Here is a 27,519-nt window from a genome sequence, read left to right as displayed (position 1 = left end):
TGTTGTTTATTGATGTTAGTTGTTGCTTCTGCATTTTAGATTACCTCTGCCTGGTTATCTTGGCTCTGTGCTGGGCATTTTACTACAAATTTATTGACAGGACTAACTTTTTGCCCTTTGATGAAGGTACCCTCCCCTGAGAGGATGGGCATATATGTTTGCCAGATACCCTGATGTTACTGCCAATCTGGGACCACCTTAGAATCAAATTTGAGGCTTCAGATAGTTTGGACACCCTGTTTTTCCAATCAGTTGTGTGGTTCTGTATTAGGGTGAGTTCATGTCACTTTATCCTCATCCTGAGGATAACCCTTTTTGTGTGGGGACAGTTTTTGTTAGAATCTTTACTTTGGGGGGCCCAGCAATGATTGCTCTTCCCTTTGCCCTTTGAGACACTGCAAGGACAGCTTATATTTTTCTGTATTAGTAATTGCTTTCAGAACAAAGACAGTTTCCATATACATTTATCCTCTGGATTCCCATTTGCTCCCTAGTTTTGGGCTAGTAATTCTTTTTATTTTTTTAAAATATTTTATTTCTTTATTTGAGAGACAGAGATCACAAGTGGGCAGAGAGACAAGCAGATGGGGAGGGGGGGCAGGCTCCCTGCTGAGCATAGAGCCCGATGCAGGGCTTGATCCCAGGGCACTGAGATCATGACCTGAGCTGAAGGCAGAGGCTTAACCCACTGAGCCACCCAGGCGCCCCTGGGCTAAGAATTCTTTATCTCATTAGCTCTTAGATGATTTTAAGAAGTTACATTTTTGTTTCAACTCCAGTTTTGTTCACTGTTTACAGCCCAAGGATTGTTCAGCCAATACTGAAAAAAGGAAATTGTGTCATGTAAGTTCTAATCCAAATTCAGTAAGCCATACTACTATATAGGATCATACCATATATATATGTGTGTGTTTGTATGTGTATGTATGTGTATATATTCATGTTACTTGAATTTTCATGTTTACTCTTAGTGATAAATAAATTCTTAATGATTGTTTTAAAATAAAATACGGTAATTTACGTTTATGCCATGTAAAATGTATCCTGAATGAAGAAATAAATGGCTTTTCAAATAATAATGTACCATATATAAATACATACAGCATTATAGTGGTATAATACTAGTATTATACAATTATTGCACATGTTTCTGTGGGAGAGGCAGTCTGCATATGTATCAATCACAGAATATGTCATATATATCATTTAGAAAAAATGTCTTTTAAAAGCATGTGTGTTGGTGAGAGTCCTATACACTGAAGATTGTAGTTAGTTAAAATTTGATTCCTTGATATTTTGCTCTAAAATTGGGTTTTATTTGCTAAAAATTATAATGCATATAGTCCTTTTGTGACTCAATTTTGGAAGCTAAGTCAAATGAATATTAAAGAGTAAGATGACTATGAAACACATTTTGACATAAACATAACTTCTTTAAAAATTGAGTGTCCAGGGCACCTGGGTGGCTCAGTTGGTTGAGCAACTGCCTTCGTCTCAGGTCATGATCCTGGAGTCCCAGGATCAAGTCCCACAATCACAGGGCCCTCTGCTCATCAGGGAGCCGGCTTCCCCATCTGCCCCTTGCCCCTTTCATGCTCGCTCGCTCTCTCTCTCAAATAAATACAATCTTAAAAAAAAAAAAAATGAGTGTTCATGTGCCTGGGTGGCTCAGATGGTGAAGCATCAGCCTTTGGCTCAGGTCATGATCCCAGGGTCCTGGGATCAAGTCCCACATTGGGCTCCCTGCTCAGTGGGGAGTCTGCTTCTCACTGCCACTCCGTTCACCCTGCTTGTGCTCTCTCCCTCTCTCTGTTAAATAAATAAATAAAAATAAAATCTTAAAAAAAAGTTGAGTGTTCATTGTGAGGAGCAGTTTTAGACTATTAATGTAACTCTAAAATTCATGTAACAAAGCATTTATGATATTAATAGAGAATTTTTACCTTTTATAGTGAAAATTATACTAAACACTTTTTGATAATTTACCTAAAAGTCTTGCTATGTTTTTAACAGTTTATTTTTTAAAGATTTTATTTATTTATTTGACAGAGAGAGAGAGAGAGAGACAGATCACAAGTAGGTAGAGAGGGGAAAGCAGGCTCCCCACCGAGCAGAGAGGCCGTTGTGAGGCTCGATCCCAAGACCCTGAGACCATGACCTGAGCCGAAGGCAGAGGCTTAACCCACTGAGCCACCCAGGCGCCCCTTGCTATGTTTTTAGCTTGGAAAATTCATACTGTTTCTGTTTCTTTTATCTTCTTTTTTTTTTTTTTAAGATTTTATTTAATTATTTGACAGACAGAGATCACAAGTAGGCAAAGAGAGAGAGGGGGAAGCAGGCTCCCTACTGAGCAGAGAGCCCAATATGGGGCTCCATCCCAGGACCCTGAGATCATGGTCTGAGCCAAAGGCAGAGGGTTAACCCACTGAGCCACCCAGTCGCCCCTTCTTTTGTCTTCTTAAATAAATTAATAATACCTGTAATTAAATATAATTTATCCAAAATATAAATATGATTTACATAATAGTACTTTTTATTTTTCTAGGAATTTGATAGGCTTTGTGTACATGTAGGAATATTTTCTTTTTTTTTTGGAAGAATTAAAATGAAATGAATGCTTAAATTTAATAGTTTTGAGAAATGAAACAATTTTAGTTCCTACTGTGTTTGCTGGTCACAGGGTAAAGGCATGAATCTGGCTCATTATAGCTGAATGCTTGTACCAGAAATAGGAAAATCACATGTCCTTCTTGCCATGAGCTCTTTTGAGAATGACATTTTAAATATTGTAATCCTACCTTAGTTTTAGCTATCTGTTGTTATGCCAGCTGCTGTATTTTCTCCATCCTCCTAAACTCAAAATGAGATAAACGGATTTGAGATAAATGAGTTGAACAATTGGATACAGTTAAGTCATTTGGGATTCCAGATTTGATGATGACCTAATCGGTTAAAGATAGTGCGAGGAGATTTTGAAGGGCCACAGTAGTGTTATTCAGATTTTAGTTTCCTTGTTTTTCTTTCAAACGTTACCTTGTATATTGTTTGTATATTTTGGGAACTTTTCTTCAGACATTTGTGTTACTTTTAAGGGGGAATTTGTTACATATTAGTGTCTTGTCAGTGTATATTGATGTTACAAGATGGATTTTTAATTGCATTTGTATTACAGGTCATATTTTGTTATTGTTTGGTAGCTCAGAACTTTGAAAGCAGAATTTGAAGCAGCGAGAATTGAGAGTTGTTCATGTCACCAGGTCAAGTGTAGACTGACATTCTTGAAAGCCATTGTTGTTACCTTTGCCTGATGTGTGTGCTGTTCTTCTGATGTTAAAAAATAGGGAAACAGATCCCCTTAGAGAATAGTGTAAAACAGCAATTTGATTGGAGGAATTGCTTGGGAGAAGCTTGGGACATTTTAATAAAAACCCCACAACTTCCATTGATGATGGGCTCAACTTTGAGTTTTGTCAAAGTGTTAGGGTAAATCAAAAATGATTTTTTAAATTTTTATTTAGACGGTAGGGGAGGAAAAGATTCTACTTGAAGTAACTCTTTTTTTTTTTTAGTTAGGATTTCAGAACATAATATCTAGAAATCATCTACCTAGTCCAGCTCCTTCACTTTATAGACCTGGAACTCTGGCCCAGAGAATTTTACATGTGCCCTGGCTCATTGCTTCTCAAACTGTATGTGGTAGAGGACCAGTTTTCTTCCTCTCCAGTACATGGCAGGCCAGTAATTTTGTAAAGTATAATAAAAATGAAATATGAGAATAAGTAATTTTAAAAGAACATACGCAATTCTAAATGCTGCCTCTTAATTTCTGTGCTTATTTCAATGTCTGTGGATTGCAAAGAGACCATACTGTCACTGCCCAAGGTTGGAGTTGGCAAACTCTGACCTATGAGCCAAATACAGCTCACCCCTTGCTTTTTGTATGACCTATAAGCTAAGTATTGTTTTTACATTCATTAATGATTTTTAAAAATTCACAATACTAATATTTTGTGACACATGAAAATTATACAAAATTCATACTACACTGTCCATAAATAAAATTTTATTGGAACACAGCCACACACATTCTTTTAAATATTGTCTGTGGCTACTTTTCCTCTGTAAGGATGAGGTTGAGGCCGGGATGAATTCAGAGACCCTATGTTCTACAGTCTTATATGTATGTACTATTTGTGAAGATCTAAAGAGTTGGCTCTAGGACAGAGCGTTGAATCAGTAGTTAGTGGCAGAGTTGAGAGTATAAACAAGGTCTGCATTTACAAATGCACTTTAAATATTATCATTAGCTGCTGGGTAATATCAGGCTCAGCGCTTAGTGCCTTTGCATGCCGCTCTGTTCTCATGTAATCTTCCCAGCACTGCCCTTTTATACAAGTCAGAGGTTAGCTTTCTTCTGGTTGTGGATGGTTTTATTGCCCCCCAAACTCTTGATTCTACTGAGTTTTGTTGTTTTAATTAACTGCTATCCAGTTAAAAATGGTTGAGTATTTTCTAATGTGGATTTTGTAGTCAGCATCAGGCTCAGAAAATTCAACTTCTTTTTCTCTGCTGCCGCATTACTCAGCACGGATGTTTCTGTGCATTCAGGTCTGATGGAAGAAATAATGGGACTCAAAATCTTTAGAAAACAGATATTTCTAGTAAAAAGATTACCCTTTAAAAGTCACCCCAAATAAAGCAAAACTGCAGCTGAACTGTAATGGCAGATTTCTATTGTTAAGTAGCAGAGAGATAATAGCTAAAATACCGGCTACAACAAAAAAGATTGAGGTTTTCGATGACTTTTGGAGGAACAAGAAGGCTTTCAGGTTTTTGCCTCTACCTTGTAAGCTGCACAATAAAAGCTCGCATCGTATTATTGTCAGGTCTTGTTAAATTAAGATATTGCTTTACTTGTTTAAAGCAGGCTCTGAAGTTCTCCACATATGCATTAGAAATCTCTGCATTTCATGGTAGCTGTTACTTCCTTGTTTTCCTGCCCTTTTCATGTGATCAGTGAACAGCTTAGTAAAGATAAAGTGATAGCTGTCACCTTTACATGTGATACACGAGTCTGCTTCATGATAAAGACCCTTTACAAGCCAGACCTTCATGTTGGGTCTTCTTGGAAGACCATTCCTTCTTGGAATCAAAAACAAAAAACTGGGGCATCTGGGTGGCTGGGTGGGTTAAGCCTCTGCCTTTGGCTCAGGTCGTGAGCCCAAGACCCTGGGCTCGAGCCCCACATCAGGCTCTCTGCACAGCAGGGAGCCTGCTTCCCCTTCCTCCCTGCCTGCCTCTCTGCCTACTTGTGATCTCTCTCTGTCAAATAAATAAATAAAATCTTAAAAAACAAAACAAAACAAAAACCTCACAAAACTGTTGCCATGAAAACTTTTTCTTGCTGATGGAAGAGTAACTACAGTTTGATCTGTGATACTTGCTATTTTATTCTACTTACTCTCAAGTCAGTTTATAAACATCTAGAAAATAATTATGATTGCTTACATTCCAGGGTGAAATAATACAGAAGCACTTGGCAAAATCTCTGAACCACGACTTGTTTTTACTGTCCCAGATCTGAAAGTAGCAAAGATTTAATGCAAGAGGTACTGATGTACACTGTTCGGGCAGGTGTGTCTTAATTCTAGAGAAGGCTGATCCTTTGTACATTATAATGAAGCTATTGACCAAGTGGCTTATGGATAAAAGGAAGGAGAAGAGCCTAATAAACAGTGGGACTTACTCCTTAGTAATATAGGAGGATTGCCTTCCAAATATTACAAAGGATGTACTTGGAATGTCAGTGAATGAAAATTCAGGACTCATCAACGGTAGTAGCGCAAATGTTTTTAGATATTATATAACAGGTCTCAAACTACTTATTTGAATTTAATATTTCTGCTTTGTTTTAAATTTATGTTGTTAGGCTAGCAGTAAGTAGTAACAGCTACTGTTCTTCTCTGGAGTACACAAAATTGTAGCTATCCGAACTGTTAGAATTTCTAACTTGGAATTGAACCTTGCTTGCTCGGACCAGTTTTTAACGTATGTATTAGCTTAACCATTGTTTGGGTAGCATTACAACAACACCCCTCTCACCCCCGTACACTCACATACCAGATGTGGTTGAGAAATGTTTTGGATTAATAAATTACTCCATCTGGATTTTACTTAAACAAGTGCTTCTGTCTTTTGGGAGCGTCCATGTCTAAGGATTCCCTGTAGCCACTTTCTACTGAATATAGCATGTGCAACACTCATTTCTTAGCATATATTATAGTGATTGAGTTTCTGTTCCTAAACATTTTTCATGGGAAGAGTTATTGTGGAAGGCAGTGCTTTTTTGCAGCTCGACTGCAGGGGACTAGAGTTGCATGCATTACCATGTCTGCTAAACTTCTTGGAAGCGAGCCAGTATGTTATGGTGAGTTTCATATGTAAGCAGTAAGCCACTAAAAGGCTTGCACAGTATTACAACTATTCTGAGCAGAGGAAGCGTTAGGAAATTCAGCAGTAAAGCAGCAGCAACAAGCAGCCACAGTGGTAGTAAAGATAGGAAGGTTCACGGGTTGCAGATTTCATGGTGCGAGGCAGTGAGCACACAGCTTCCCATTCTGCTGCCCGAAGGAGGCAAACCCAAACCGTCTAGTGCAAGATTTTTCTAGTTTCATGTTTATGATGTTAAGTCATGTGATAATACTGTACCACAAGTTGCCAACTTTGCTTTACTCTAGAGAGGATCCTTTGCTGCAGTGCTTTTTTTCCATCTTTCTGTTGCTTTCTTTCTTCCTTTTTTTTCTTGAAAGAGAGAAAATTGTGCAATGTATGTTTATGCCTACACCATGCCGAGGCGACACTTACCAGTAAATAATCTCTGTATCCCTGAGGTAAGATACTGTTTCTGCTTTCCCTGCACAGTGCTGCTGCAGCACGGAGCTGATCCAAACATTCGGAACACTGATGGGAAATCAGCCCTGGACCTGGCAGATTCTTCAGCAAAAGCTGTCCTTACAGGTAAGCAAACAGAGAGCTACCTAATTATTTTATCTATGGAACTACTGGCTTGATTTGATAAAATTGGTACGTGCTGCATTTTATTTTCCTGCTGGTGAAGCTCAACAAATAAATATGCCATTACCTCTACTTTATTAGTGATTTGCTGTATTAACTGTCTCATTAATTTCTATGCCATCATAAGCAGAAGCAATAAGACTGTTTATTCATAGGATTTCTGAGAATTACAGCACTAAATGATAACATACAGTGTTCACTCATATTTTAGTCCTTTTTTATGGTTTAGATCATAATTTTCCTGTACCTCATCTTTTCAGTGGATTTCTTTTGAAGACCTTCACCACTGAGCAAGCAAGGGCATTTGTCTTACTTTATAAAAGTAGTTTTGATCGAAAGGACAACCTGCTGCCTTATTACTCAGGGGAATGGTTAAGTAAAATATGATGCTGCCCCTCCTTTGCCCTTCTGTTTGTGTTTTCACCCTGTCTCCTCACTGCCCGAGATAGCTGAGTACTTTGTAGATGAGGCAATGCAATGTGTTGCCTTTTCATTTCAGATCATGAAAATTTGGGGCTTAAGTATTGGTTTTGATTAAGGCTAATGTCAGGAACCAGCAAAGAGGAAATGCTGGACTAGAAAGGCTGTCTCCTAACAATATAGAAAATGCTGCTATAAGTGATACGATGTTGAACACCTATTTTCATTGATCTTCATTCTCAAAATGCTGCATTGGATCTATTTTTGCTTTTATCCTTAGCGTCCGGCTTCTGCTGCCTTTGCCTTCTTTCACTTAACTGACCTTTGTAATTGGGAGCCCTTTAGTCACTGCAGTGCTAACAGTATTGTTTTAGGTTGTGTGAAAGTCAATGACTTTTACCTTCCTTTTAAATTTGCCTGTGTTTGAAGAAAATAAATCTTACCTTCGCTTTTAAGTTTCGAGTACATGCTGTGCATTTTTATCAAAGATTCTGAGGTGAATGGAAAATGTTTATATATAGAAAGCTTTGAAAATACGTGGAATTTTGCTTAATTGCTCTCATAGGAAGTCAACGTCCCACTATGTTAAAATTAAGATGATCTCTGCTAAAGTAAAGTAATATGACTTTTCTCAATTAATTGATTAAGTGATTTGGTCAAGAGAATTGGTTAAGTGATTTGGTTGCTGAATCAAGAGAACATCCACTAGAGGAATAAAGCTATTTTAAACCAGTGTAGATAAGAAGAAATTTAAATATAATTATACACTTTCAAGTAATGAAATTAAAATATGTCGCCCCAGGCCTCCTTAGGTTCTGCAGCTCTTCCTTCTCCCCTTTTTACAAGGCGGTGGGCAACAGTAGCAGCCTTGGAGTGGTCTCTGCCAGACGGAGACACAGCGTTTGTTCGCAGTACCGGAGGTGCCTTAGAAATGCTGACCAAGTCTGTCTCTGTAGCTGCGTGTCCTCCCTCTGACCTTTCCTTCTCCTCAACCCTCAGAGCCTTCCTCGTCCGTTCGTGAGATTCATTTCATGCGACACTGTTTTTAGATCCACTTTCAGTTTTTTGAAAGACAGAGTTTAAATATAAAGTATTAACAGCAAGAAGCTATCTCCTAATTTGAAACGATTTCTGGGAGGACTATATCAGCTGCTCTTAGTTTGCAGAAGAGCTTTGGCATGATAACTCGTGGAGACTAGGTCCCTGGAAGACAGATCCCCTAACTGTTAAACTCGACTTGAACAGTGTCTTGCACTGTGCTTTGCTGAGATGGAAGATCTTAACTCTTCTTAGTCATAATACTGAATTCATTAATTGTTCTTCTCACGAATATTTACTTTTTTGGAAATGATGTACAACTTTTCAGATAGGATTTAAAAGAAAAACATTCTGGCAAGAGTGAATTTAGTAGAAAATATTAAGCTAGTGATATTTACACATTCTTGTTACATAATATAGTGAATTAACGCTTAAGGGAAATACATTCTAAGATGTTTCTCTGCCATGCACGTTCTCTTCTAAGCAGTTCTTTTGAATGGAATTTATAGAGGAAGTATTTCCAAAACTAAATTAAAATGATAAGGCATTGATTAAAAAAAAAAGTCTTTGGGGCGCCTGGGTGGCTCGGTGGGTTAAGGCCTCTGCCTTCGGCTCCGGTCATGATCCCGCTGGGATCGAGCCCCGCATCGGGGTCTCTGCTGAGCAGAGAGCCTGCTTCCTCCTCTCACTCTGCCTGCCTCTCTGCCTACTTGTGATCTCTGTCTCTCAAATAAATAAATAAAATCTTTAAAAAAAATAAAAGTCTTTAGAAAGGAATGCCTTAATTTAGAGTTAGTAGAGATTATTTTGGGTGAAGTGTTGTTCTTTATTTTTATGCCAGGTGTAGTTGTAGTACTGGTACTTACCTTGAGAGTAAACTCTCTGTTCTTAATATTTTTCTTCTTTGGGAATTTAATTCCTGAAGATGACTTTGTAATATCTTTCATGTTACTGCTTTTGTGCATTAGCCAAAACTGTGTACAGGTGTATATGTATATTCCTTAAAGGAAATTAACAAAGTTAAAGTCTCTTTTTACAGAGTATTTTGAAATATATAAATGACTAATAACCCCTTCTGCATAAAGAATGCATGGATTTCTGTAAAGCTATGTAAAACAGTATCTTTAGTTTTATAGGTAAGGTACCCCAGCAAGAGCCATTTGCTTTGGATAGTGCACTTAGGTATTTCAAAGAGAATAATTAGTTGGAGAGACTCATTAAACTCTTCGTTGAATTATTGTGCTAAGGTAAATGATACTGTTTAGAAGAAATCTTAGGGCTCTTGTTTTTTGTTAGCTGTTCTGAAGTTTTGGGCAGTAAACTAAAGGATTTGGAGGTGGTTTTTGTTTGTTTGTTTGTTTTTAGGAAATACGCATATGAAAAGTCTAAAATAGCCCATGTAAATTTTATTTTAGATCAGTGTGGGTGTGTTATGATTTTGGATACTTAAAAATTTATTTTGGCCTTTTCCCCCCCTACTTGTAAGAAATACATTCTTTGTAAAAATTAAGGAAAACGGAAAAATAAAACAGAAAAGGGAAAAAAATCATTCTTAATTCTACTACTACCTAGAGAGAACATTTAGGTATATTTTATTTATAAGCACTTTTTTCTGAACACACGTACCCCACACTCTTCTTTCTCTTTATTGAAATCAGCCTTATGTATTGTATGCATACTGCTTAATAATCATTTTTTAAAATGATATTCCCAGAAAGCATTAAGTATTCTTTTGCAATATGAATTTATAATGGCTTTATAATACCCTTCTGTGGATCTAGTTTAGTTTTTTGAGCTAATCCTCTAGGGTTTACCTTTTAGGTAGATTGTTTTCATTCTTCATGCTTCACTGTGAATTTTGAACCCTTTTATCAATTCTGTTGGAATTGTGCTTCTTTATCATATTCAGTCTTAGCATCCACAGATACGCTCTGTCTCTCCATTCCTGATTGAAGTATGTGAGGATTTGGAGAATGAGGAGCTTCCCTTTTAAACGGCTGCGTTGCATGTGGTATTACATGGGGAGAGCCACATTTAAAGTTGGACACAGGACACGTTCATTGAAGAGGTTAAGGATGTTGGGGTGTTGTTAATCCTGTAAAGAAGAGCCTGCGAGCACAGTGGGAAGTTGAGTCAGGAGAAGTATAATAGCAGACTGAAGCTGAGAGTTCGGGAAAGGATACAGAACCAAAGATGACAGGGATATAAAGCGGGTGAGTTCAGATGCCGAGATTATTAGTCCCAGCAATTTCCTAGCAGGCTTAGGGGTAAGAAAAGTGGGCAAGAAAGATGTATTCACACTAAGGTCTCCCAAGAATAAGCTTTAACCTGGATTCATTGCACTTCTGAGGAAATCCTAATCTGTGATTGAGGGACTGGCTCCCAGTCTTTGCAGAAAGTTTCAGCTGTGACTCAGGCCAGAGGCAGTGTGGAAGGGTCTGGCATGTGCTTGCGGAGCATGGCATGTTAGATCAACAAAATATATCTGGAATTTTACTCTTTTTTTTTTTTTTTTTCCCTACCCCACTGCTTCCTGCTGCTTTTCAGATGAAATCTGGATCTTCAGTAAGATCAGTGAGGACTTTAGTGAACTGGACCCTGCCCAGATAGATTTGACTGCAAGGTTTGCTAGAGCCACAATTTAGGATTCCTGTCTTTTTTTTCATACTTTGCATTCACCCTGCCAGTAATTCAGATCTACTGTCCTTTCAAATCTCCAGTCCAGCCATGTCTTACCAGCTTCTCTGCTTTCACCTTGTATATGGCTTCATCGTCATTCTTTCGTGACAGCAGTAACCTTGTAGCGTCTCTCTGCCTCCACTTACTCTTCGCTCTCTTTCCACTGTAGCTGGAATTGGCCTTTCTAAAGCCTAGACCAGCCCTATGATTAGAAAATTCCTTTCTGTATTCTCAGGTACTCCTAATAAGTCCAAACTCTTAAGCCATAGCACTCTGTGATCTGGCCCCTGCCTTGCTTATATCTGATTATGTTCCTCTGGGTTCTCCCATGATCTCTTTGCTTCTGCTACAAGCTGGCTCTTTGCCGTTCCTCCCCCAGACGAAGCCCTTGTCCGGTCTGGACTAACACATGCTGTTCACTGAACCTGGAACACTCGCCCAGAACCTGTTCTCAGATTTTTGTCTTCAATCCCATTAGCTTTCTTTATTTTCTTCATGGCTTTATTGATATTTGAAATTGCATTATTTTTCTGTTCTTTGTTTGCCCCAATGGAAAGAAAGCTTGGGTATCTTGCTCGCTTCTTGTGCTCAGGACTTGTGCAAATACATGGAATGATTAAATAAACAAATACTTCAAAGATCTGATTACTGGTGACTGAGGGCAGCCTATTTTCCAGGTTCTTCAGATAGTCATTAACCAGTAATTATTTGATCTCTCATGGCATATTGTAGTAGTCTTATTAAATATTGTAGGTCCTGAAAATTGTTTTGGATTGCTTATAGTCATGTACATCTCTTAACACAGTGCATTTAAAAGAATAAATTGGGGGGCGTCTGGGTGGCTCAGTGGGTTAAAGCCTTTGCTTTCAGCTCAGGTCATGATCTCAGGGTCCTGGGATCGAGCCCCGCATCAGACTCTCTGCTCGGCGGGGAGCCTGCTTCCTCCTCTCTCCCTCTTTGCCTGCCTCTCTGCCTACTTGTGATCTCTCTCTCTCTGTCAAATAAATAAATAAATAATCTTAAAAAAAAAAAAAAGAATAAATTGGTATGATGGTGAGGTGTGTACTGAGCCTTTTATCAATAGATTTCTTGGATAGCTCCCTTGATTGAGAACATTCCAGTTCTGGAAAGATCAGACTGCCTGCAGCTGTCAAGTCAGACTTCTAGATGTCAGACTAGGGTCTAATTTGTACTGTTTTCTTTTGGCATTGCTCTGTTACTACGCTGCTTTGCATACTAGCTAATATTACGGTGTGACATGCATATCAGGTGTAGTACCTTTTTACTATCGGCCTACATGATTGAAGACTGATTTCTCATATCCTTAATTTGAACTTTAGGAATTATTTTTATCAGTTATTAAGAAATATAATAGTATAATATGCTTTCTAGAAAATAAAACATATGAGGAAATACCTTACTTTTAAAGAAAAGCTCTATGTTTATCCACCTCATTTTTATTAGCGAAAATTATTGTTATGTTAAGATGAATACCTTTTTTTTTTTTAAAAGAATTACTTTCAGTGTGAGAGTAAGAAAGTTAAAACATGTTATTGCTGAAATAAATCATTGTGAACACTCTTTTAAAAGATATGTTAATCCCTTAACCACATAATTCTTAAGAAAATTTTATTAATGCTTTGATTTGTCTATAATATTGGACATGAGCAGGAAAGTGTAAAATTTTGGTACTAAAAGTGATTGAAACACCTTTTCTTTGAAACTTTAAAAATATGAAAATAATTTAGAAGAATAATATAAAACTACTACCTTTTTAAAATGATCTTAGCTGACATACTGATTTAACTTTTAAAGTGTTACACCTTCAATAAACAAGTCAAAGCCCTACTGAATCTAGTTATTATAATAATAATGATGATGATGATGATGTTAATGATTGACAACTCCTGAGTGCTCCTGTGAGCCAAGCACTGTACTGAACACATTGAATCCTCACACCACTAGGAAATAGATATGATTGTACCCATTTTTACAGGTAACTGGGGAGTCAGGTTACTTTTATGAGTTCACACACTCATTAAGGGAAATTCCTGGGATTTGAACTCAAGCCATTTGGCTCCAGAATCAGTGCTCTTACGCAGAACTGGATTTTTTACAAACTTGTTCATTTAGAAGGATGCAGTATAAACATATTTGAAAAACTAGACAAATCCATAAATTCAGGGCTTAAATCCAGTCAATTAACATTTTTCTCTACTTTCTTAGATTAAAGATTATTTCTTTCAAAAAAGAAAATTTAGGGCACCTGGGTGGCTCAGTGGGTTAAGCCTCTGCCTTCGGCTCAGGTCATGATATCAGGGTCCTGGGATCGAGTTCCGCATCAGGCTCTCTGCTCATCAGGTAGCCTGCTTCCCTCTCTCTCTCTCTGCCTGCCTCTCTGTCTGCTTGTGATCTCTCTCTGTCAAATAAATAAATAAAATCTTAAAAAGAAAAAAGAAAATTTACTTGATTAATATTACCTGCAAGATTCATCATTATATTATTACAGAATGAATTAATTGGGTAATAAAAATGATTTATCTAATTTATAAAAGCTATTTTTAAGTCTTTGCTCTTTAGTCAGCAGGCTTGAATAATATTCACTTAACACATTTTTTAAAAACCAGTATTTTGAAGGAAAGATGTAATTCAAAATGTTTGAGCTCTTCATAGATAAGGGGCAGATAATGTAAGCCAGCCTTATGTGAGTACGGGCAGTTATGTACATACAGGGAGTAAGGGAAATGGAAACTGTCCTTCTGTACAGATAACCCAGCACTCTAGTATTTCAGACTCTTCCCATCTACCTTTTTGTGTAATTAAAGCCAGCAGGCTTACATCATTAAAACCAGCATGATCTTTCAACTCATCAAAAATGACATATTTGTGAAGCGTAATAACTTGTTAGTGTACACCCTGAGAGCAGCTGTCATTTTCCCCAGTGAACTGTAGCAGTCATACAGCATCTTCATTGCATTTTGGATTACAGCTTCAACTTCAGCCAAATCTTGGCTATTTTAAATGGTTCTTCTAAAATTTCTGATAATAAAGTGATTACTGTTAACATTTACTTTCTTAAAACAGCACGTGTGACATCAGGATTCATTAATGCTTTGGTTTTTTAAGGTTAATAGCCCTATTATTTGAAATTTTTACTAAACTTTTATTTTGACATACAGTTTTTCATACAGTTGTAGGAAATAATACAGAGGTTCCCTGTACCTTCTGTATTATTTTCCCCTACTAGTAACGTTTTACAAAACTGTAGTATGGTGGGGGTGCCTTGGTGGCACCCTGTGAAGGGTCTGCCTTCAGCTCAGGTCATGATCTCAGGGTCCTGAGATTAAACCCCACATCAGGTTTCCTGCTCAGTGGGATGTCTGCTTCTTTCCTCTCATGCCCTCTCTCTCTCTCTGTTAAAAACAAACAAACAAACAAACTGTAGGATGGTATCATAAACAGGATATTGACATTGATGTAGTCAAGATACAGAACATTTCCATCCCAGAAGATGTTCTGTAGTTTCCCTATTCATAATATGTTTATTCTGGTAATGCTGGCTTCATAGAATGAAGAAGTATTCTTTAGGAAATGTTGAGTGCTTTTATTTTCTGGGAGAGAGTATTTCTTTTGGTAGAATTCACCAGTGAAACCATTTGGACTTGGTGCTTTCTTTTTTGGAAGATTATCGATTCAGTTGCTTTTATAGATACAGAGCTAATTAGGTTATATATTTCTCCTTTTGTGAATTTTGGTAGTTTACGTCTTTAAAGGAATTGCTCGGTTTCATCTAAGTTGTCATATTCCTACGGGTAGAGTTGTTCGTAGTTTCCTCTTATCAGGCTTTTGGTGTTTGCAGGATCTATAATGATACCTTCTGTTTCATTTTTGGTGATTGGTCATTTGTCTTTTCTGTGTTATCAGTGTTGCCTAGGAGTTTGTTGATTTTGTAGATATTTTCAAAGAGCCAGTTCATTGATTTTGTTCTTTTCTGTTTTCAATTTTATTGACTTCTGTTCTTTAGTATGTTCCCTGCTCTGTTTGGACTCCGTTTGCTCTCTTTCTAGGTTCTCGAGGTGGTAGCTTAAAATTGATCTGAGATTTTTTTCTCTTTTCTAATGTATGCATTTAGTGCTATAAACTTACCTTTAAGTACTACTTTAACTGTATATCACAAATTTTGTTATGTTCTATTTTCATTTTCACTCTGAACTGAGCATTCTTTTTTAATTCTCTTGAGACTGCCTCTTTAACCCATGGATTATTTAGAAGAAGTATGTTGTTTAGTTGCTGAATGTTTAGAGATTTTTCTCTTACCTTTCTGATACTACTTTCTAGTTTGACTACATTGCGGTTGGGCAACACTCCTTATGTTTTCATTTCTTTTCATTTTAAAGTTTTTGTTTTATGTCCCAGGATGTGGTCTTTTTTGGTATGTTCATGGGCATATGATAAGAATGTGTTTTGATGGTTATTGGATGGAGCATTCTGTAAACAAATGTTAGACCCTGATAGTTGATGGTGTTGAGTTTTACTGTATCCTTGCTGACTTTCTTCACATAACCTCAACTGATATCAGAGGGTAAGAGGTAGGACAGGGTGGCCTCATTCCATTGGATTGTAGTGTAAGTCTGTGGCATTCTGTGATCTCCACTAACACTGTGGTCAGGAGAGGCTAATTATTACCTAGCAGATGTGAAAGTCCTGGCTCCCAGTGAGCTTGTTAATCTAGGCTCATCACGAGGCCTTTGATTCATGGGTATGGGTGGAACCACAGTTATTTTGTTTTTTTTGTTTTGTTTTGAGTTTTGCTTTTGTTTCTGTTTTTGTAGTGTTTGGCTGGATTAGGCTGGTTATTATCTAAAGGTTTTCTGTGTTGTTAGGCTATACCTTTACTACTCTGTTGTCCCAGAGGGCGGGCTTTCGCCTGCATCCATGGTCATTTCTAGATTGCGAACATCCTCAATTCTTAAGTCTGTGTACATGGAGCAAAAAGAACTTGAAAACTCACCACCCTGTTGTTCCTTGGATATCAAGATCTCTAATCATTCTGCCTTTTTCTACCTATGAGTCTTTGAATGTTTATTTTATTTATAAGGTTCACATTTTTTAGGTGTTCTTAGTGGGAAGAATAGGGGAAAGTACATCTCCCATTTTCCTAGAAGTCTAGAAATTATTTTTTATTAGTCATTACTATATGGAGCGAGTCATTTGAGGATTTATGCATATAATGAAACTGCATAAATAGTAGGAATTTTTGTGGCATATCTATTTTTCTAAACCTGCCTGCTGATTAGAAGCATAGATTTAAATAACTGTGAGTTATGAGAGGTAGTATTGGACCCTCAGTACTGTTCACACAGTATTGCACAGAATACCATTGTTTGATAAACATTTTTGCTTTTTTAACTGAATAAAAAACAATATTATGATTTTAGGTTTTTAAAAATATATATGTAATTTTTAAATTTTTTTATAAACATATAAGGTATTACTAGCCCCAGGGTACAGGTCTTTGAATTGCCACGCTTACACACTTCACAGCACTCACCATAGCACATAGCACATACCCTCCCCAGTGTACATAACCCCACCACCCTCTCCCTGTCCACCCCCTACCCCCCCCCCCAGCCACCCCGAGTTTGGTTTGTTAAGATTAAGAGTCTCTTATGGTTTGTCTCCCTCCTGATCCCATCTTGTTTCACTTATTCTTCTCCCACCCCCCCAAACCCCCCCACGTTGCTGATTTTAGTTTTATAATTGACATAATTGTGGCAAAAAGCAAAAGTTATCAAGAGCCTGCTACTTTTCAGTTGGTAACTGGTTGAAAAACATATAGTCCTCTCTTTTGTGATCTTCTTTCCATGGTGTTCACTAATTTCATTTACTCTTTGGCTCAGCCCTAGGGATGTTGGGGGTGGATAGCCAGTATTTTCCTAGTTTGCCTCATTCAGAGAGGAATTATATTTGAAACTTTAGAAAGTCACAAACATATGGCATGAGGTTTTTATTATTTAAAAAAAAAAAGTTGTCATTGAGTAGTGGAGCAAAGGAATAATTGGTCATTTTTTAGCATCACCGAGGCTCCATAATTAAAGTAACCAGCTTAGTGTTGGAGAATTTCTGGTAGAATTTTTACAGAATACCGTCCTTTCCTGCTGTACAGTGTCAGTGTCCCTCAGTGTCCCTTACTCATTCATAAGGCTGGGGAAATGAGCACGAAATGATGCAAAAGATCTAAGTTGACTTAAAACAAAAAGCTTCTTTGAACAGATACCTGCTTTTATGCCTGGCATTTTCCAAGCAGAACTGTGCTTACACCTACCTGCATTTCACAGTTTCCAACATGCTGTTTAAGCAGGTGTCAGTGAGGAACATGAGCTGACTGAGAGGCAAAGACTAACTAGTCGTGTAGACCCATTTGCTTAGGGAGCAGTTTAGGGAAGCTTTGGAACCTCGGGAGGATGGTTGATGACCATGGAAGGCTGGGCGCTCTTCTCAACCCTGTTTATGCTAGACAGAGGGAAAGATATCACGAACAGCAGGTTCATGGCTGTACTCTAGGACTGCAGCTTTGGCTGTACAGCACAGTTATAAGAATTTTGGAATCAAGGGGTGGGAGGGCGATCTGGCTGCGACATCTGTCACCTCAGTGATCACCAGGATTGATTCGGCTGATCTGGCTTGGCTAGGTGGGTGTCCCCTTCCCCCCTTACCACTCCCATGTGTGTCCCTCCCAAAGCTAGGTGCTTGGTCGAAGAGGATAGCCGTCCCCGATTTTACAAAAAAAAAAAAAAAAGAATTGTGAAATCAAGAAATCTGCTTTATCCAGCTTAGATTTTATTGCCCACCACTGTCTTCTCTCCCTTACAAACATAGTCAACTGTTCACTGACTAGAGAGCCAGTGTACTCACTGGTGACACTATGGTATTAAGCCCAGCTGTCTGTGTACTTTATACAGCTGTACTCAAGAAATGAATGTTGCCGGAAAAAAGAAATATATGTGTGTATATATGTATTGACATATTTATATATTTTATATATTATATATATTTATTTATATATATATTATATTTAGATATTGTATTATATATTTATATAGTATATATGTATTTTATGTATGTTCTCTATATATTTATATACTATATATATTCTTATATATATTATATATATATATACGACCTTAGTATCATAGCCATAAACTTCAAATCAGCTCTTATTCTTGTTTTAGCCATTTCTCTCCTTGAATCTTTTTTTTTTTTTTAAGATTTTATTTATTTATTTGACAGCAGAGATCATAAGTAGGCAGAGAGAGAGAGAGGAGGAAGCAGGCTCCCTGCTGAGCAGAGAGCCCGATGCGGGGCTCGATCCCAGGACCCTGGGAGCATGACCCAAGTCGAAGGCAGAGGCTTTAACCCACTGAGCCACCCAGGTGCCCCTCTTCCTTGAATCTTTAGCACACTTTCTACATCTTTTTTTAGCTAATTTATTTTCTCATATTTCACTGAAAAAAATAAATACCATCAAACAGGAACCTATTGCTGTGGCCAATTCCATCAACCTAGCTGCACCTTTGCATACTCTACTCTGCCTTCCTTCTCTTTCAATGGGAGAGGTATCCTGGGGCATCTGGATGGCTCAGTTGGTTGGTGTCTGACTCTTGATCTCAACTCCGATCTTGATCTCAGGATTGTGAGTTCAAGCCCCATGTTGGGCTCCATGCTGGGTATGGAGCCTAGTTTAAAAAGGAAAAAACAAAAAATACAATGGGGGAAGTATCCTGCTTCTATCTAAGGCCAGCCTTCTTCTACTTTTGCTTTGGATTCCATTCCATCTCACCTGCTCAAGGACCTTCTGCAGTTACGTTCTTCCTATTGGCTTATAGAGTATGGATTGTTGTAGCTCCCATCTTTAAAAAATATGATAAAAACAAAATTTTTTCTCTTGATGCCTATATCACCCTCTAGGAACCCATTTTTCTGCTTCCCCATGGAGCATAAGAAGTTATCTGTGGTTACTCTTTCCTTTCTAATTATTCTGAACTAAACTTACCTGGTCTAATTTTTGCCCCTAACCATTGTAATAAAATATTCTTTCTCCCAAATTTATCAGTAAATTCAATCTTGTATATCCAGTGGTCACTTCCTTATGTGACTTCTTAGCAGTATTCAGCATCATTTAGTATAACTCCCTCTTTGAACTAGTCATCTTTTTTTTTTTTTTAAGATTTTATTTATTTATTTCACACAGAGAGAGAGAGATCACAAGCAGGCAGGCAGAGAGAGTGGGGAAGCAAGCTGCCTGCTGAGCAGAGATCCCAATGCCAGGGCCCGATCCCAGGACCCTGAGATCATGACCTGAGCTGAAGGCAGAGGCTTAACCCAGTGAGCCACCCAAGCGCCCCTTGAACTAGTCTTCTAATGGCTTCCAGGATACCATACCTTCCTGCTCCCTGCCCCCCCTCCCCACCCCCGATGGGTCCTTCTTGTGCTGATTTTTTTCTCCTTTGCTCTACATCTAATTAGAAGAGCCCAGTATTACTTTTAGGATTTTCATTTCTTTTCTGACTTTCTGGGTGATCTCATCTATTCTGTTACTTTAAATACTATCTGTGTGGCTCCTCAAGCCCTATATCACACCAGTTTATGACTCTAGTGCTGACCTCTCCTTTGAGCTCTAGAAATATGTGTCCTACTACCTATTGACACTTTCAGCTTCATTATCTAATAGAGGTTTCCAACTTAACATACCCAATACAGAATTCTTTATCTCCCTAACTAATGCCATTGTCAAGGTCATCAAGCTCATTCTTTCAAACTCTTAAGAAATGGCATCAAAATCTACCAAGTTGCTCAGGCCGACTTGATTTCTACTCTTGTCATCATAATACTTTCAATTCATCACCCAGTTCTGTTGGTTTTACCTCCAAAATCTATGCCAGATTGTTATCTCTCAGTTTTTCCTACTGCCGCCAAAACTGCTAATTTAGACCAGGGCTAAACAGTGTGATCTCTATAGGCTGGTTCTGGTGAGCTGTTTGTTTCTGGCTTACAGTGAGATAAGGGAGTGGCACCAGAATATAAATCAACTACATCAGTAAGTACACTTTTAGCCAACTTTTTTTTTCTTTTAAATAGCAAGACTCCTTTGATGATAGCACATTGCACTGATTTACATTCGGATGCAAGCTCCTGACCTTTTGGTAAACTTATTGATTAGTGGTGGTGGAGGCTATTGTTGACAGCGTCCTGTCAGCCTTCCTTTAGTCCACTGTCTATATAGTAGCCAACAAACTTTTTAAAATTTTAATTGGCGTATTTCATTCATTTCTTTAAAAGTATTTCTATTTAGAATAAAATTCAAACTTAAAAAAAAAAAGATTTTATTTATTAATTTGACAGAGAGAGAGAGACAGTGAGAGAGGGACACAAGCAAAAGGAATAGGAGAGGGAGAAGCAAGCTTCCTGCCAAGCAGAGAGCCCGACGTGGGACTTGACCCTAGGACCCTGGGACCATGACCTGAGCGGAAGGCAGATGCTTAATGACTGAGCCACCCGGGCGCCCCAGAATTCAAACTTTTTAAAATCTATTTCCTACCTGCTTATCTGACCGCATTGTTCAGCATTTTCCCTGTTGCTTCTTATAGTCCAGCCACATGAACTGCATTTCTCTTAATCATGAACTCCAAACTGGTTTCTCTATTTTTTCTCTACCCTTCTGTCCTCTCCTTGGTATGCTGGTTCCTTTATTGGAATGCTCTTTTCCTCAGATCTTCTTTTAACTACTTTCTCTTCGTATTTAGGTCTCAACTCTCAAAAATCACTTACCTAAAATAAGTTCCTCCTAACCTCTCAAATACATTAGTGTCCAGTCCCGCTGATGGTCTCCCTTTACATCACTGACCAGTCACTGTCTGAAGTGATTTCATTTATTTACTTTTTGGTTATTTATTGTTTAACTCCCAGTCTCTGAATTCCAGTACTGGCTTCTTGAGATATGGGATTTTCTCTTTTTTGTTCATTGTTTATAGCGTCAGCATTCTCTAAATATGTGTTAAATGATCATTTAGTTAATTGGTGCTTCATAAACTAGAACTGTTTTACTATAGCACTGTAACATGGTAATATCAAAGTAGCATTCCAGAACTATAAAATTACAAGAAATGCTACATCAGTCAGGCAAGCTGCCGTTGACAATAAGAAAATGCAGAAAGGGATCTTTGATAGGTTTTCCAGTCTAGTGTTTGTTCATTAAATCTGTGTTGATCTGTTGATGGCAGCGTCTGCAAGTGCCATTTCCAGCTGCTCTTAAATAAACTAACGAATTTGCTCCTTAGTTAGAATATTTAAAAAAGAATCCTCATCACATTAATGAAAGAAACAAAAATAAAAAGCACCTCTTGTGTAAAAATTCATGCTATATAAAACTTTCCATTATCACCAAATGGAATATAAATCAACCAGAATATAAATCAACTACATCAGAATAAAAATAAAAAGCACCTCTTGTGTAAAAATTCATGCTATATAAAATTTTCCATTATCACCAAAATTTTCCATTATCACCAATGCAGTATCCATGCTAGGACCCCAGTAATAATAGCTTTTGTTATTGAAGGACAATTACAAATGATTAGTTGATTAATTTGTATAGTTTGTATATAATATCATAATCCCAGATGTATAAAATAACCAATGAAGAAGGAGATTCTGAAGCTCTTCAACTGATTTTTATTGATTTTTTATGTTCTATATATACCCTCAGATTTTTAAAAATATTTCATACTTTCATCCAGAAATTCTTTGTCCAGAGTAGAGCCTTCTTTTATGGTCTCTTTTTTCTCCTTGATGAAGCAATATTTGCTTCCTCATGAGGTTTTTTAAATCTTCATGCAGTTATATAAGACCACTATTGATTTGATCTTACTTTTAAAGAAAACAGCTTTTGATTCTGTTGATTCTTATGAGGCCGTTTTGGTTAGATACTCTTGCTAGGTTTAGAAACTTTATATCTATCAGTGTGTTGATTTCAAACATTTAACTTTATTTTTAAAAAAATTTAAAAAATTTTTTATTTATTTGAGAGAGAGTAAGAGAGAGTCAGAGGAAGAGGCAGACTCAGGGAGCCCAATGTGGGATTTGATCCTGGGACTCCAGGATCATGACCTGAGCTAAAGGCAAATGTTTAATTGACTGAGCAGCCCAGGTGCCCTCAAACATTTCTTTTTAGTAATTAGCTTGTTCTTAAAGCAGTTTCCATAACACTGTTGTCACTTAAAATTTTTACTTAGCAAGAATCCTCTTGTTTTTGAAGAGTGTTAAAAGGGATGTTCCATGACAGAACTCCTGACACCAGCTATGGCATTGTCGTAGTGAAGAGCTATTTTAGGGCATTTTAGGGTAGACAAAAAATTGAGAACCTTTCGTGACAGAATAATCCTACTCCAGTGTGATATGATTTTTGTGGGTGTATTTTTATGTATTTGCTTAGAGGTCATAAAATATACTGGTGAAAAAGAAGCCATTGGTAATTATTTTATAAAGTTAGGTTGCTTCTGGTGTCATGGAAGGAAATTTACTAAAAACTAACCTAATTTGGAGTTCTTATCATATGAATAAACAGTCTTGTCTTTTTTTTTTTTTCTTTTGGTAGACTTAATTAGATCCCACAATCAAAAGATTTGCTTCAAAATTTCTCATTTATTCCAGTCTATGAAATCTTGGTTTTTGTATTTGTAATCCCTTGATTTTTGCTTTTTCTCTTTTTGGTTTTTCATCTTCTTCAATTTATAAAAGACTTTTCCAAAGCAGAGCTAAAACAGGATCTGACATGGTTAGTTGATTTTTTTCCCCCCAATAAACAGGTGACAAGTTTTTAGGAAATTTTTAACATGAACCCATCCCTGGAATGCAGATGTAGTTTTCATAAAATGGCAGTTGCAATGGCAGTGGTGCATGCTTCATTGGTTGACTCATTTATAAGTCTTCTAGAAGGAGAGGAGGGAGATGAACTTTGTGTTGTATGTTCAAAAGTAATAAAATTTTACATTTTACATTAAAATCTTTGAAAAAAGCTTTGGGTAGATCATTAGTGGCAATTTTAGGTGTTACTATTATTTATATCTGTGGAGAACTTAATAATATCCATAGTTGAAACTTGTAATTAGACCTTCAATAAGTAGAAAGACGGTAGATTTCATATACTAAAATACAGTGAAATTTTTACTGTTTAATACAAATGCAAATGCCATTCTGCCCCAAAATTGCATTATCCATTGGATTAGCAGTCGAGCTATTGAACTGCATGATTCATATAACATTGCTAATGTCAAGCTTCCCTACTGCTATTTCCCCAACGTTTTTTAAAAATATTTCCAGCTTATAGAGAAGTTAAAAGAATAGTAAAATGAATATTTTATACATTCTTCCCATACATTCAACAGTTAACAGTCTCCAGATTTACTTTATATCTTCTCTCTCTCTCCATATATATATATATATACACGTATACATACATACATACATATACATACACACACACACACATATATATATATATGTATATGTTTTTTTTTCTTCCTTGAACTTTTAGAGTTACTTGGAGACACTGTGATGCTTCACACCTAAGCACTTTAGCATGTATCTCCTAAGAACCAGAATAAATACAATTGTACTTGAGAAATTAAGCATTAATAGAATTCTGTCTTCTAATATACAATTCATCTTCCCACTGTTTTATGAAAATATTTCTTGGCCTGTGACCTTTCTCATCAGTACCAGGTAACTCCATTTCTTTAAGTAGCTTTTGAGCCCTTTGAACTCTTTCGTGGACACTTAGAGATCAGTATATCATTTCACTTCTACCTCATTGTCACCCCTTTTATTGAAGCTGTTAATATTCACTGAAACATTTACCTTTTTTCTTTCATATCTTTTTGGTTTAATGATGTTACTGTTGCCTGTGTTTGTGTCATCCTTTTACAGGGATAATTGGATGTAGTTCGTGATTGTGGAACATGATGCATTACCACTTACATTAAGCTCTTAAGAAATATATGTAAAACTGTTTTAAAAATAAAATTAAGGGCGCCTGGGTGGCTCAGTGGATTAAGCCGCTGCTTTCGGCTCAGGTCGTGATCTCGGGATCCTGGGATCGAGTCCCGCATCGGGCTCTCTGCTCAGCAGGGGGCCTGCTTCCCTTCCTCTCTCTCTGCCTGCCTCTCTGCCTGCTTGTGATCTCTCTCTATCAAATGAATAAATAAAGTCTTTTAAAATAAATAAATAAAAATAAAATTAAGGAACACCTGGGTGCTCAGTCAGTTAAGTGTCAGACTCTTGATTTCAGCTCACGTCATGATGTTGGGATTGTGGGATCGAGCCCTGCATAGGGCTCTGTGCTCAGCAGGGAGTTTGAGATTCTCCCCTTTCCCTTTCTCTTCCCCCCACCACATGCTTGTGCTGTCTCTCTCTCTCTTTCAAATAAATAAATCTTTAAAAAAATAAAAATTAAATTAAGACTTTTTAATCTCCCTTCAAAAATTACATTACTGATCTTCTCAAGGGAGTTTAATGCATTGGTAATCCAGACTGGATTTTCTAAGAATTTATGATTTTTAGCAATAAAGATATATAGACAAAAGGTTATTTATAGTTGTAAAATATTGGAACCTTCCTAAATTCCCACTTAGATGAAAATGGTTGAATGATGTGGTATATAAATATAATAGGGCGCCTGGGTAGCTCAGTGGGTTAAAGGCTCAGGTCATGATCTCAGGGTTCTGGGATCGAGCCCAGCGTCGGGCTCTCTGCTCAGCAGGGAGCTTACTTCCCCCTCTCTCTCTGCCTGCCTCTCTGCCTACTTGTGATCTCTCTGTCAAATAAATAAATAAAGTCTTAAAAAAAATAAAAAAGATTTCACACCTATAAAATAATGAAGTTCTTTATAAGCTGAGGATTAATTCCTCAAGAAATACTGTTTCCTGGAACAAAATATGAAAGCGTACTTACAGTATGCTGTCCTTTTTATAAGAAACATAAACATAAGTGGTGTTTAATCCCCAATCACCTTGCCTGTCCTTCTTCACACCTACACTGTGTCCGTCCCACCCACACTGTGTCAGAGTTATTCTATGTGACCAATAGCATCGTGGCTGAGCTGATGGTATGTCACTTTTGGGACGGGTAATAGAAGATTGTGGCTTTTGTCCTGGGCTTTTTTCTTGTACCCTTGGATCGCTTGCTCTGGAGGAAGCAAGCAGCCATGCTGTGAGCTACCCTATAAAGAAGCTTCTGTGGAGAGGTGCTGAATTCTCCGGCCAACAACTAGTGAGAAACTGAGGCCTGCCAAGGGCCACCAGAGAGTACTTGGTAGCAGATTCTCAAGCCTACAGCTTAGCTGCCGCTTTGTTAAGAGACATTAAGTCAGAATCATCCAGCTAACCACTCCTAGATGCCTGACCCTCAGAATTATGTGACATATCTGTTCTTTAAAGACGCCAAGTCTTGAGGTGATTTGTTTTTTTTTTTTTTTTAAAGATTTTATTTATTTATTTGACAGACAGAGATCACAAGTAGGCAGAGAGGCAGGCAGAGAGAGAGGAGGAAGCAGGCTCCCCGCTGAGCAGAGAGCCCGATGTGGGACTCGATCCCAAGACCCTGAGATCATGACCTGAGCCGAAGGCAGCGGCTTAACCCACTGAGCCACCCAGGCGCCCCTTGAGGTGATTTGTTAAGCAGAAATACATTACTAGTACACAAGGGAAAATTTTAAAAAATATATTGTTATTATTGTTACAAAATGAAATACAGGAAGGCTAAACCAGAAAACATTGAAATTAGTTGTGTTCAAGGGTGTGGAGACTTCACTGGCAAAGGAGACTGTAGCAGATTTTCTATAGTATACCTTTTGATACAATTTTAATTTCTGGAAGCATGTCGATGTTTTACACATTCAAAAAATAAAATTAAAATTAAATTAAGAATGGGAGGGGACCCTAAAATTTTAATTCAGACAGAAACAAATGAACCATCTGCATTTCAAAGAAATAACCACATTGAGAGAAACAAGTACTGATCCAAGTAACTTTTGAACATAGCTTTGACTTTATAGTATACCTTTATTTAGAAGGGAGGAAAAGGGCAATTTCAAACAGACATTGAGTTCTTTCTGTTAGGTGGTTTTGCAGTGATGTGGGGTAGTAATTCAGAAACTATTTTATGTATATTTTAATATTGAATAAATGTGTTGCGAGCCACATTTCTTACTGTAGCATAAGAAACTTACAAATGTTGAATGTGGGAAGACAAAGGAGAACCTTATGGAGTTGGATTGAAGGTGCAGGTTTCAGAATCATGGGTAGTGCCTAGGGGAGGGGAACTTCTTAGGTCCGCTGCAGAAAAGGTCTACAGGCGGTTATGTCGTCCGCAGCAATGGAGAACCCCTGCTTTCCGTGCTATTTCCTTACATGCTATTAAAAGAGCTCTTTGAAAAAAAAATAACAGATTTCAAGGCTAGTACAGGAAGGTATAAGATGAACCTGGAGCATCTTAATTGTGCTACAAAGTAAGGAAATTCTCAAAAAAATAATGGGGGCATGTCAGAAGGACACAGGGGCCCTCTCAAGGGAACTCCCACCAACCAGATTTGGGACAATTTGACCATGAAAATAGATAGTGATAGTAATGGATTATAACCCATTAGATTAAAATAGGAATAGATATATTCATAAGTGATGATAAGTGAGTGAATGAATGAATGGGGAGAGGTTGGTTCTTACTGGTAGATTGCTGGTAGATAAATGGTAGATAGATTGCTGGTAGATAAATGTGGTGGGACTGTTGGATTTGGAAAATCACTGTTGGCAGCCTAACCAGCCACTGGTTAGGACAAGAAAGAGCGGGTGTTAAATCTCAAAGACCAGATTTGACGAGGAGCAGTATGTATGCTGCTGGTTCTCAGAATATCTGCCCACAGATTATTACTTGGAAAAACAGTAGCTCTACAGTGGAGAAATCTGACAGTATCTTTTTAGGGAAAGCAAAATTAGTATCACCAGTGAGAGTCAAATAAACTGTGTGTGCTGGCTCATATAATAATTAGGAAGGACATGGTATCTCTTATGTTCTCTTCTAGCCAGGGATGCATAAGTAAGTCTCATGGAAAGACATTAGATAAATATAAATTTAGGCACATACTACCAAATAATTGGCCTGTATTTTTAAAAAAATGTCAATGTTTTGAAAGACAAAGACTGAAGAATTCTTCAAAATTAAAAGAAATTAAAGAGACATGACCACTAAATGCAAAAT

The 27,519-nt window shown here is 37.5% G+C and overlaps 1 protein-coding gene across 1 annotated transcript in view; it reads left to right on the top strand.

Annotated features, from left to right (window-relative positions):
- The window catches only part of TNKS (tankyrase), a 207,978-nt gene that overhangs the window by 55,722 nt on the left and 124,737 nt on the right, over positions 1–27,519 (top strand). The window contains exon 3 of the mRNA XM_059384394.1: positions 6,922–7,017. Coding sequence (XP_059240377.1) covers positions 6,922–7,017 — 96 coding nt within the window. The remainder of the gene's footprint in view (positions 1–6,921; positions 7,018–27,519) is intronic.

The sequence above is a fragment of the Mustela nigripes genome, chromosome 18, assembly GCF_022355385.1.
Source record: "Mustela nigripes isolate SB6536 chromosome 18, MUSNIG.SB6536, whole genome shotgun sequence".
NCBI lineage: Eukaryota > Metazoa > Chordata > Mammalia > Carnivora > Mustelidae > Mustela > Mustela nigripes.
Note: the sequence above shows the minus strand (reverse complement) of the source record. Positions and strands in the feature narration are given on the sequence as shown.